Source organism: Brassica napus, unplaced genomic scaffold (genome assembly GCF_020379485.1).
Source record: "Brassica napus cultivar Da-Ae unplaced genomic scaffold, Da-Ae ScsIHWf_521;HRSCAF=783, whole genome shotgun sequence".
Taxonomy (NCBI): Eukaryota; Viridiplantae; Streptophyta; class Magnoliopsida; order Brassicales; family Brassicaceae; genus Brassica; species Brassica napus.
The window spans coordinates 348394-361004 of NW_026016590.1; the positions used below are offsets into that span (position 1 = coordinate 348394).

At 44.5% G+C, this 12611-nt stretch overlaps 1 protein-coding gene across 1 annotated transcript; it reads left to right on the forward strand.

Moving 5' to 3' along the window:
* The first annotated feature begins 5388 nt into the window (after positions 1-5388).
* LOC106412514 lies at positions 5389-8402 on the forward strand. The gene has a single exon (XM_048774736.1). It carries the CDS (start codon positions 5389-5391, stop codon positions 8128-8130), a length of 2742 nt encoding a protein of 913 aa, XP_048630693.1. The 3' UTR covers positions 8131-8402.
* Positions 8403-12611: the final 4209 nt, after the last annotated feature.

The following is a 12611-nucleotide window of genomic DNA, read 5'->3' on the forward strand; positions in this document are numbered from 1 at the left end:
GGGATAAAACTTTGATGAGGGAAAAAGAGTGGAGACTCCATGGTTAAGGGGCTCAGCTCCTGGGAGTAAGATCAATGAGTCCAAGCCTGGATAGTATGGACTCCATTGTCTTCAATCTCGCTGCCTTGGTAAACACATCTGCAAGCTGATCTTCACTTCTTGTATAACATGGCAGAATCACTCCTAGGATAATCATCTGCCTCACCTTATGACAATCCACCTCTATGTGCTTTGTTCTCTCATGAAACACTGAGTTGGAGGCAATGTGGATAGCTGCTTGATTGTCACAATGCATAGTCATAGGAGCACTCTGCTCAATCTCTAGATGCTTCAAGATCCCCTTGATCCACACCAACTCGTTTGTCAGCTTCAACATGGCTCTATACTCAGCTTCAGCACTTGAACAAGAGATAACCTTATGCTTCTTACTCTTCCAAGTAACCAAGTTTCCTCCAATGAATGTACAATACCCAGTAGTTGATCTCCTGTCCACTCTATCTCCTGCCCAATCAGCATCACAATACCCAACCACTTCTGTACTGCCATTACAGCCCATCCAAACTCCTTGTCCAGCCGTCCCACTCAAATACCTCAGTATCCTATCAACCATCTTCCAGTGATGGACCTTTGGCGCCTGCATATGTTGACTCACTTGATTCACAGAAAAGTATATATCTGGCCTGGTAATAGTCAAGTAGATCAGCTTGCCAACCATCTTCCTATACAGCTTAGCATCCTCAAACAACTGGTTCTCTTCAACCTCCCCCTCACGTAAGACCTTATATCCCTCTTCAAGAGGTGTCTTGGCTACCTTTCCTCCAAGTACATCAGTCTCCTTCAACATATCCATTGTATACTTCCTTTGACACATAAACAAACCCTCTTTGGATCTGCATATCTCAATCCCCAAGAAATACTTCATCTCTCCCAAGTCTTTGATATCAAACACAGACTTGAGGAACTCTTTAGTGGCTTTAATCCCAGCCTTATCACTCCCTGTGATAATCAAATCATCCACATATACCAGTATCACAATGATCCCTGATGGAGTAACCAAAGTGAAGAGTGTATGATCCAGTTCAGACTTCCTGAATCCTCTCCCATTGAGAGTTGTACTCAGCTTCCTGTACCAAGCTCTAGGAGACTGCTTCAGCCCATATATTGCCTTCTTCAATCTCAAAACATTTCCTGGTTTTACTAGATGCTCAAGACCAGGAGGAGGAAGCATGTATACCTCATCTTCTAGCTCACCTTGTAAGAAAGCATTCTTCACATCCATCTGCCACAAATCCCACTCCAAGTTTGTTGCAATGGACAACACAATCCGAACTGTGTGCAGCTTAGCTACTGGTGCAAAGGTATCAATGTAATCCTCTCCATAGGTTTGTGTAAATCCTCTTGCAACCAATCTGGTCTTCTTCCTATCAATCTGTCCATTTGCTAGATACTTGATTGTGAAGATCCATCTACTAGATACAGCCTTCTTTCCCTTAGGCAGCTCACTCTCATACTATGTATCATTCTTGATCATAGCACCTGCTTTAGCTCCCACTGATTCTTTCCATTCCTTGTCTAACATAGCTTCTTCATAAGTCCTTGGTACATAACTCTCATCCAGACTAATCATAAAGGCATAATGCTCCTCTGGAAACTCAGCGAAGGAACACACGGCTTGAGAAGGATGCTCCACAGCCTGGGCATTGTAGTACACTCTCGTGTTTACCCAGTTGGAAGGATCCCTCTTTATCCTTGTGCTCCTCCTCAAAGCTTGAACCTGATCTTCAGTTTGCACACTAGCCGGCGGCCCCACTTGCTCTTCTTCTGAACTGGCTGGTCCAACTTGCTCTTCTCCACTAGACTGAACCTCATCTACTTCTCCACTAGACTGAACATTGTTCTCAACTTCTTGTGATGTATCTTGATCATGAAGGTCTGAATCCTCTTGGTTTTGCTCTTGCTCAGCAGATTCAGTTCCATTCCCCCTCTCATGATCAAGAGGAGTTGTTCTTCCAGCTCCACCAGTCTGATTGGAAGGCTCTCTCCTTCCGGGTTCCTGATCCTGGGATAACCCTATCCCAAGCTTCTCCAACAACACTCTCAGTATTGTTGCCTTATCAGATGGAGCTTGAGACAAATCCTTTAGATTTTCCCACTCCTTTTCTTCATAATAGCTTTTAGTTTCAACAAACTTCACTTCTCTAGATACCATCACCCTCCTTGCTTCAGGATCATAGCACTTGTACCCCTTTTGAGTGATAGAGTAACCAATGAACATAGCCTTAGTACTCTTTGCCTCCAGCTTGTTTCTCTGCTCTCCTGGAACCATGACATAGCACACACACCCAAAGACACGTAGGTGATCAATGTCAGGTTCGCTCTTGTTCAAAACTTCAAATGGAGACAGATTCTTCAATATCTTGGTTGGAACCCGGTTGATGAGATAGCAAGCAGTCTGCACAGCATCACTCCAAAAACGTTTTGGGACATTTGCATGAAACATCATCGATCTAGCAACCTCCATCAAGTGCCTGTTCTTCCTCTCAGCTACACCATTCTGCTGTGGTGTATAAGGGCAGCTAGTCTGATGCACAATCCCATGCTTGGCTAGATGACTCTTGAAGGCATTGCTGATGTATTCACCTCCATTATCTGATCTCAGTACCTTCACAGTAGCATTGTATTGATTAGATACATATGCTTGGAAGTTCATAAATGCTTCTAGCACCCTATCTTTAGATGGAAGCAATGTAAGCCAAGTATACTTAGACTTCTCATCAATGAATGTCACAAAGTACTTCTGGCTATCTCTAGACAAACAAGGAGCCGTCCACACATCTGAATGAACTAGATCAAAGCAATGCTCATAAGTAGTTTCTGATGTTGGAAAAACAGTCCTACAATGCTTTCCTAATATGCATGCTTCACACTCCAAGTGATTAAATGACATATTAGGAATTATCAATTCAATAGCACGAGCATGAGGATGTCCCAATCTAGCATGCCAAGTAATACTATCAATCTTCTCATAAGTACTACTCAAACACATAGAATCAAAGGGTTTAGAGATCTTAGCCAATTGGAGCTGGTATAGATTATTCTTGCTGTCTCCTCTCCCAATGACCCTTCCAGTCTTCAAATCTTGGAACTCAACATCATCTGGCCTGAATACTACTTGACAGCCAAGATCAATTGTGGCTTTCCTTACAGATAGTAGATTTGAAGCAAACTGTGGCATGTAGAAGGCATCTGAGTCTTTATCAAATAGCTTGAGCTTTCCAACTCCTTCTATTGGAATCCTATCACCATTAGCTATCATCACACCCCTAGTAGCTTTCTTTACATCACTCATTAAGCTTCTGTCACTAATCATGTGATGACTTGCTCCAGAATCAACAATGATGGGTTTGTTGGATGTGGATGCTTTGGCAGGAGCACCCTGTCTCCGGGTCGTAGCCAAAGCATACACATACTTGACAAACTCATCCCATTCCTCCTTTGTGACATGCTCATCCGCTCCTTTGGTCTCTAGCTTCCTCATAACCCCACTGCTCTCTACAGATTCTCCCATGTAAGCTGAGTAAGAACACTCTCCCATAAGAATCTGTTGTGCTTCTTCTCTGCCCATCTTCATAGTACCATAGCTACCTTGATAACCAGACAGTATGCTTCTCTTCCAACACCTTCCTCTTCTGATCTGAGCCTTAGACCGTCGTCTCAGTCTTTCCTTCTTCCTTTTAGCACCCTCCTTACTCCAAGTTATCTCTTTGTTCTCTTCCATCACTTGATGAAGCCTCTGAACAAGTACACACACTTCTTCCATGTTGGGTAGCTTCTCTTCCTTGAGAATAAGCTTTACCAACCAGCCATAAGATGAATCCAAGCTTGCAAGGAGGCTGAAGACAACATCTTGCTCTCGCCACTCTTCTAGCACTCTTGGATCACAACTTCTTGGTCTCAAGCTTTGTAACTCCGACCACAAACATCTCAGCTTCTTCACATGCTGATTGAAACCTTCTTTCCCTTGTTTAAACTCACAGATCATCTTCCTGACTTCATACATCCTCCTTAGATTGATCTTGTTCTCATAAACATCTTCAATCTTCTCAAGAGATATACTTTCTTCAAGACTCAACTGATCTTCACACTTCAACCTTGCTGTCTGACCCCCATCAGCAGCTCTCTCCATTAAAGGTTCTCCCTTTACATGATTACTTCAAATCTCACAGCTTCCTAAGGCTGTCTTTACCCATCTTGGCCAAACCCACTTGTTTTCTTCTTGAATCTTCACTACTCCACTAGATTCGTGCTTCATATCCATGTTTCCACCAGAGAATCTCAAATAAACCCAGCCACAAAAGAATAGACAGCACACATACCCAGAAACCTCAACAACCCCAAGAACACTCAAGAACACTCAAGAACACTCTGATTTTGAGAAAAAGAAATCACACTCACCCCCTTTTTGCCAACCTGGCTCTGATACCATATACACTTTTGTGTATTAGAGCATGATTCAACCAATCAGAGATAATCAGATGAAGAGATTAAAGAGATTAAGAGATTTTAGTGAGAGAATAAAGAGAGAGACTCAAAACTCCATTAATTATTAAAGATGAGGTTTACAACATATTTATGTGTATGAGACAATACATTTCGAAATCAGAAAGATAAGAAAGAGATTCAGAGCATGTGTAGTCAAAGAGAGCCATCCAAAAGCATCCAATGGGAGTCTTCACATGCTTGATCCCTTTGGCATCTTTTACTAGATGCTGTCTACTTTACAGCCTGTCTCCAGCCTCTCTAGCTTGAGGAAACCTTATCCAGACTGCTCCTTTCTTATCCAAGAGCTTCTTGGTCGTGGGTAACTCTCCAAAGTGAAGCAAGATCACTTTCCAAGCTTTAACTGAGTTACCACAGTAAAACTAAAGTTACTGTGGTAAAACTCCAAAGTTACTGTATGCCTCAATCCTCTTTCTCTATCAATGTCTCCTCTCTTTATTACCTCATCTCAACAGCACTTAGTTGTTTTCTTCATATCTTGCTTGCATCCGATTGTTACATCATGTTCTGCTTAGTTTTAATCTTCATAGAGTCAAAAAAAAAAAACGTGTTGCTAGGTTTGCATAATTTGGTTTCCAATTATTTGATCGACAGGTTTATTCGGTTTCCATATTTGCGTCGAGTTTTCAAATTATTTCCTTCCCGGTCGATCACCTTCTCCAAGTCTTTCCACTTCTCTTACTATTACAGCTTTTATTAGTTTCTTTTGCCTTTTCGAATTTTATTAACAAAAAAAAAAAAGGGAATTTATATCTTTTCTTTTTCGTTTTCTTTCTTATTTACGTATTGAAGAGCTAAGGCATCTCTTGTTTATCTTGCAAGTGATACATGGGAGAAGCGAGTGAGCAAGCTACCATGATGCAAGTCCTCAACGCTTTGAGAGAAGAGATGAGGGTTATGCGGCAAGACCTTGGGGAAAGAATGACCAGAGTTGAGCAAAGACCTCCTCCTTTGCAACCAGTACGGAACGTTGATAGGTTCTTGAATCCAAACAACAGAAGATATGGAGTGCACGTCCATGACAACCCGGAGACTAGCACCCGGAACCAGCAGACTGATGAGGACACGGGACAGCAGCACGGTCCAATACCAAACCAGAGAGCAGGGTTGCAACCAGATGACTATGGTGAAGAAGAAGAGGAGGAAGGGTATGCACCTCAACCCAGAGCTCCACGCAGGCAAAACCGGCACCAAGGGTTTGAAGAAGAGGAACTCCTGCCTCAACACAGAGCCCCACGCCAACAAAACTATAACCAAGGGCCAGAGCACATCAAGATGAATGCTCCCGGCTATGCGGGAAAGGTTGATCCAGAAGCTTACCTAGACTGGGAGAAAAGGATGGATCACATTTTTGCCTACTATAACCACCCTGGTCCTAAAAGAGTTGCTTTGGCAGTAGCTCAGCTCACGGACAATGCACTTTCCTGGTGGGATAGATTGTGCTCCGATAGGAGAAGGAACGGCCTGACGCAACTAGACTCTTGGTTAGACATGAAAGATGCGATGAAGCAACGGTTTGTGCCTCAACACTTTCACAGAGACTTGCAAAGGAAGTTACGGGAACTCAAGCAAGGCAGCAAGTCAGTGGAAGAGTACTATGAAGAGTTTGAGAAACTAAGAAACCGTTTGGACCTTAATGAAGATGAGGAAGCTACCATGGCTCAGTTCCTTGATGGTTTACAGGAGAGGTTAAGCTGCAAGGTGGAGAGACATGTTTATGCTGACATGAAGGACCTGTTCCATCTAGCTATCCAAGCTGAACAACACATCAAGAAGAAGAGCTCCAAGGGCAAGTCTCAAGTTTCTTGGAATTCAAGCAATAGCAACTACAACAAGTCGGTGGACAAAGGAAAAGGGGTTGAAGGAGACAGCCGGCCTAAGCCTCGCACCACCGAACCCACGAAGGACAACAAAACCGAGCCAGCCAAAACTACCAACCCCCAACGTGCGAGAGACATCACCTGTTTCAAATGTAGAGGCCGAGGGCACATGGCAAGAGAGTGCCCAAACCAGAGGGTTATGCTGCTCACCGATGATGGCTATGAATCTCGTGATGAAGGAGAAGTACCTGAGATTCAAGAAGAGTATGGAGAAGTTGAATATGCTGATGTGGGAGAGAGCTTGATGATCCGACGTGTGCTTAGCGACCTAGTTCAACCCGCCGAGACAATCCAAAGAGAAAACATATTCCACAGCCGTTGCACCATAAAAGGTTCTGATGAGTTAACTCTTCATCCAGAGATTACTAAGCTTCTTGACATGTTCAAAGATGTGTTTCCAGAGGAGATTCCGCACGGTTTACCCCCACTCCGAGGCATTGAGCACCAGATAGATTTTGTGCCAGGAGCTGCCCTGCCAAACAAACCGGCTTATAGGGTGAACCCGGAAGAGATTAAGGAGTTGGAGAGACAAGTACAGGACCTATTAGACAAAGGATACGTGAGGGAGAGTCTCAGTCCCTGCGCTGTGCCTGTCTTACTTGTACCAAAGAAGGACGGGACATGGAGAATGTGTGTAGACTGCCGAGCCATCAACAACATCACCATCAAGTACAGACACCCCATCCCACGGCTTGATGACATGTTAGATGAGCTAAGCGGAGCCACCATCTTCTCCAAGATTGATCTTAAGAGTGGGTACCATCAGGTAAGAATGAAAGAGGGAGATGAGTGGAAGACAGCTTTTAAAGCAAAGCAAGGTCTATATGAATGGATGGTGATGCCATTTGGACTTAGCAATGCTCCTAGTACTTTCATGCGTCTCATGAACCACATTCTTAGGCCATACATCAGTAAGTTTGTTGTGGTTTATTTTGATGACATTTTAATTTACAGTACTAGTTTACTTGATCATGTGACACATCTTGAGCAAGTACTAGAGACACTTCGACAAGAAGGGCTTTATGCAAACCTCAAGAAGTGCACATTCTGCACTGATAAACTTGTCTTCCTAGGTTTTGTTGTGAGTTCACAGGGCTTACAGGTTGATGAAGAGAAGGTTAAGGCCATTCAAGAGTGGCCGACTCCAACAAACATCAGCCAAGTCAGAAGTTTCCATGGTCTAGCTAGCTTCTACAGGCGGTTTGTCAAGGATTTCAGTAGCATAGCTGCACCCCTTACTGCTGTGGTGAAGAAGAGTATTGGGTTCATTTGGGAAAAAGCTCAACAGGAAGCCTTTCAGACCTTGAAGTATTGCCTGACTCATGCACCAGTACTGGTCTTACCCGACTTCAATAAGACCTTTGAAGTAGAATGTGATGCATCAGGGATTGGGATAGGGGCAGTTCTTATTCAAGAAGGAAAACCCGTGGCTTACTTCAGTGAGAAGCTTGGTGGAGCAGCTCTTAATTATCCGACCTATGATAAAGAGTTGTATGCCTTGGTGAGAGCTTTGGAGACATGGCAGCACTACCTGCTGTCTAAAGAATTCGTGGTACACACTGACCATGAAACCCTTAAACATCTAAAAGGGCAAACCAATCTCAAGAGGAGACATGTCATGTCCCCGATCCTGGATAGGATCGTCCGGACGGACTGCGGTGCAAGGAAACGCACCAGTCAGGTCACATGACCTAAGGACAAGCGTGTCATGGTCCTGAATGAGGGTTAAGGGCATTAGTCAGCTGAGACTTAACCAGGATACGATGGAAATAAGGGTAAAGGAGCTGGGTGAGTGTTTAGGCAGCTGGACGAGTGTTGGCTTGAGTTCAATCAGCTCGGTTCAGCTGGTATTCAGTTCACCATGATCTGTTCAGCTCACAGGAGCTGGTAGACTAGCTCACTCAGCTGGGAACAGCTGGAGGTCAGCTCAATCCGGTGAACGGTGCGTTCTGGTTCGGATCAGTGTGGGCGAGTCCGGGACGGTTACTGGGCGAGCCGATGGTCCGGGTGCAGGACGGTTCGACCAAATGGGTCTTAGTCTTGGGACAGGAAGTGGCCAAGCTTCCAGAGTGTGAGCTGAGGCTCAGTGATCGATTTGCCAAAGGAAGAAAAGGGGAGAAACCGCCAATGGGCGGTTATGGGGCGGTTATGGGACGGTTTTGGGAAGAAGGGATGGGATTTTGGTAACTGTTCGCCCAGGCGGTTGGGGACAGTTTAAATCGTCCTCTCTCTCTCATTTCTGAGAAGGCTGGTCGATTTCTACATCCTGAAACACAAAGAATCCAGAGAAAAAAATACAGAGAGTTGGTCGGATTCCCAATCCAAGACCCATGGTGGTGTGAAGGCCATAAAGAGACAGTTTTGGGGCAGATCAAGGGGGAAGTTGAGAACGACCCTCTGAACGGTTTTGATCATTGTTGACAACACCCAAAGACTTATCTGGAGCCTGTGAACACACGCAAATGGTGAGGAAAGGAGGGAGTTGGCCGGAATCCATTCCCAAGGGCCAATGCAGCCTTAAAGGGAGATTGGTGTGGAAAGCAGTTTCATGGGGAACAAAGAGGGAAGTGATGCACGACCCTTGGATGGTGATTGATCATGGATGATCATGTCTAAGGCTTCCTATGTGTCTTGGGAACACACGCAATTGGTTAGGAGAGGAGGGGGAAGGCTTGACTCCACTCTCAAAGGCATGAACAGCCTTGAAGATGGATGCAGTATAGAAACTGGTTTCATGGAAGTTTCATGGAAGGAGTGATGGGCACGAACCATGGTTAGATCTTATCAATACTGGGAGTATGTGATAAGGGTTTGATGAAGGCGTGCTAGGAGGAGCATGGACGCCCCTGATGAGGTAACAGGTGGGGACTGCAGACCATTGGACATAGTCTGGTACACTATGGGTTGATCTGGTCCAGCAGTTACACCTTACTCTGTTTTATGATTATTAATCATATTATTCATTGTTCTTATGATTGAGATTGATGATTAGACATAGTAACACTGAACCATGACTTGGCCGGTTCAGAAGAACCCTCCATGGCCTTGGTTTGGCAGCTAAGTCTGGATCTCCTACTTCCTGATGGATTTATGGCGATCTGACTTTGGAATCCTCTTAGTGGTGAATTATCATGAATTATCATGGTATTAGGGGATTTTTATCTGATTGATTTCGAGATGGTCAATGTGGCTGGTGGGGCTGTTCTAGGTCGAGATCCATAGGATCGAGATCGGTTCTGGGAAATCTGATTGGACCATTCTCTTAGTTATGATTTATCATGAATTGTCATGAATGTTAATTGATTTTTGGAGCAGGGTTGCTTGCGGTCGAAATTGCACCTGAGGGCATATTGGGGTCAGATCCTTGTGTTAGGATATCTGATCATATGTTGTGTGCTGGAACATATTGTCACTTATGATATTGATCATAAGGAATTGCTGGTTATCAACCTTGGTGTTGGTAAGGCCGGCCGTGTGTGGTCTGATTCATTGGCAAGGATGGACGACCTGATCCTTGGATGATGGATCAAGGTGTCTGATCTGATTGATCAAAGGATGCACCGGTGGTAAGAGCAACACTAATCAGGTTCAGTGGGACATGGTTCCATGACTGATTAGGAAGTATGAAGACTCATCAGTTCTGAGTCATGTGGGGTGGTTGGTTGATTGACTCAGGATCTGATGGGCATTGTTAGTCTTTGTGAGGACTTGATCTGGTTAGTCCATGAGAGGACTTGGTATGATTAGTCCATGAGCTGGACTTGGTATCATAAGTTGATAAGGCAAAAGGATGTGGAACAGTGCATGAACCGGTAAGGGCCAGATGCATGTCCTTAGCTGATTGAAGACTTCCCAAAGGTTACTTATGTCTGTGGGGATGGTTGGCTGAATGACTAAGTACCCAAGGGAAGAGTTTATGCAGGTATGATCTGTCAATGTTGCATAGATCTAGATAGAATGGCTTAGGGGAACAGAACCTCTGATTGTATGACTTGGTCTAGGTTCAGATTCGACCTTGGAGCTAGCTGGCAGTTGTGTTTACTGACCAGTAGCTGAGGTGATCTGATCAGACAAGTGTTAGATTGGATTTAGTCCAATGGATGATACATGTTATTCCGCTGTGCATAAGTTGAAATGATCTAAGCTAGGGAATGACTAAGGTAGTCTTGAGCTAAGATCTGAGTTAGCCCTCGCCTATGGGCGATGTTTTTAAATAAAGGGCAAATTTTTAGAGCTTCGGTCAGTGTATAGACCGAGCGACGTGAGGCATCGACCGCGGCCTGGTCGGCCGGGATCGGGTCTTACAAGTTGGTATCAGAGCATGCTTGATCCTGTTAAGGACAGTGCTCAAAGATGTTGAGTTCCAAACCGAAATTATTTCCGAAAACTGAGATGACTTGGAACCTTAGTTGTTGTGAGCCAAGTGAGAGTTGAGGTAAGTTTGGGATTCATGCTTGTGAACGGGGAAGTTCCAAGATGAGCCGGCTTAGCCAAGATACACTCTTCCACGGCAAGACCCTGAAAACATAAAGGTTAGTTTATCTAGTTATTTGGGAATAATAGACGGATTGGATGATGGACGCAATGCAAGATCTTTGTATGGACGACCTGGACAAGGGAAGTAACATGGACCAGAGAGTGGCTTAGGTTGAAAGAAACGTGCAGCACTCTCTTGGAGGTAAATGTTATCCCTTGGTGGCCGTTCAAAACAAGTGAGCATATGCAATGTTCATGTTAGTCTAAGGGAGACGCTACATGGCTAGTACATGAGTGGGCTTGTGATCAGATGGATCAGCTTGGACTCAGTGTAAGTCAAGGTAGGATTCCTTAAGATTGAGTGAATGTAATGGATCAATTCCAAGAGGAATTGGAAACACGATGTTAAGTATCTTAGTATGATGAGGATTGAAGTATACTATCAACACTTTTGTGAATGGTATGGGACGTTCACAGATGTGTGATGCTTTGGAGAATGGTATGGGACATTTTCCAAATGTGTGATCAAACCAAGATCCTACTCATCTAAGTACTTAATGATCGGTGGTGTGGAAACACATTATTTGATACTGGAGCTACACATAGTGTTGTGAGTCCAGGAATGGTTGGAAAAGGTTTGTTCCAGTATGGAACATGGGATGGTCCTGAACGAGTGAGTGCGGCCGGAGGGCAAGTTATGAACTCACTCGGTCTGGTTAAGGACATCCCTGTGGTGATCTTGGATAGGCCGATGCCTATAGATCTGATTGTTGTCCCCCTCAAGCATCATGAAGTGATCTTGGGCATGGACTGGTTGGGAAAGTATCGGGCAACTCTAGATTGTCACCGGGGAAGGGTGCAACTTGAGAACGAGTTTGGACCCCGATTAAGTACCAAGGAATCAAGCCAACCTCTTGTAGTTGGTGGTTTCAGCAGTCCAAGTAGAACGGATGCTTGGAAATGGTTGTGAGGCCTTTTTGGCTACCATTTACACCGATGAGGTTGTAGGGGCCTGTGACCCAGAGGGTATACCGTTGGTTCGGGAATTTCAGGATGTGTTTGGGGCACTACAGGGCATTCCCCCTGATAGGGCTGACCCATTCATCATTGAATTGGAACCTGGAACGGCCCCATTATCTAAAAGTCCATATAGAATGGCACCAGCTCAGATGGCAGAGCTGAAGAAGCAACTTGAGGAGTTGCTTGAGAAGGGGTTCATACACCCTAGTGTATCACCTTGGGGAGCACCAGTCCTATTTGTTAAGAAAAAAGGATGGTAGCTTTAGGTTGTGCATTGATTATAGGGGTTTGAACAGGGTGACTGGGAAGAACAAGTACCCTTTACCCAGGATTGATGAATTGCTGGAATCATAAACCTTATTGTCCAGGAAGGACTTAAGGGAACAGAACAATCTGTTAGGACTCATGGTAGAGTGAGCAGCCTAAAGATTGGAACATGTTCACTAGGACTTGGCTGGTGCATCGAGTGGCTTGGAGATTGGTTGAATCTACTAAGACTTGAGTACTCAGTATGTTCCTAGGTACTGAATTTGATCTAGTCATGGAACTAAAGTGTTCTACATGGACTTGGTGTCTACTAGGAACGCAACCTGGAGAGTTGGGTCAGTGACACAAGTCATGTCTTTGTATGGGTGCTTGATGGACCACTTGATAAGATTTTGGGTTAAAAATCTA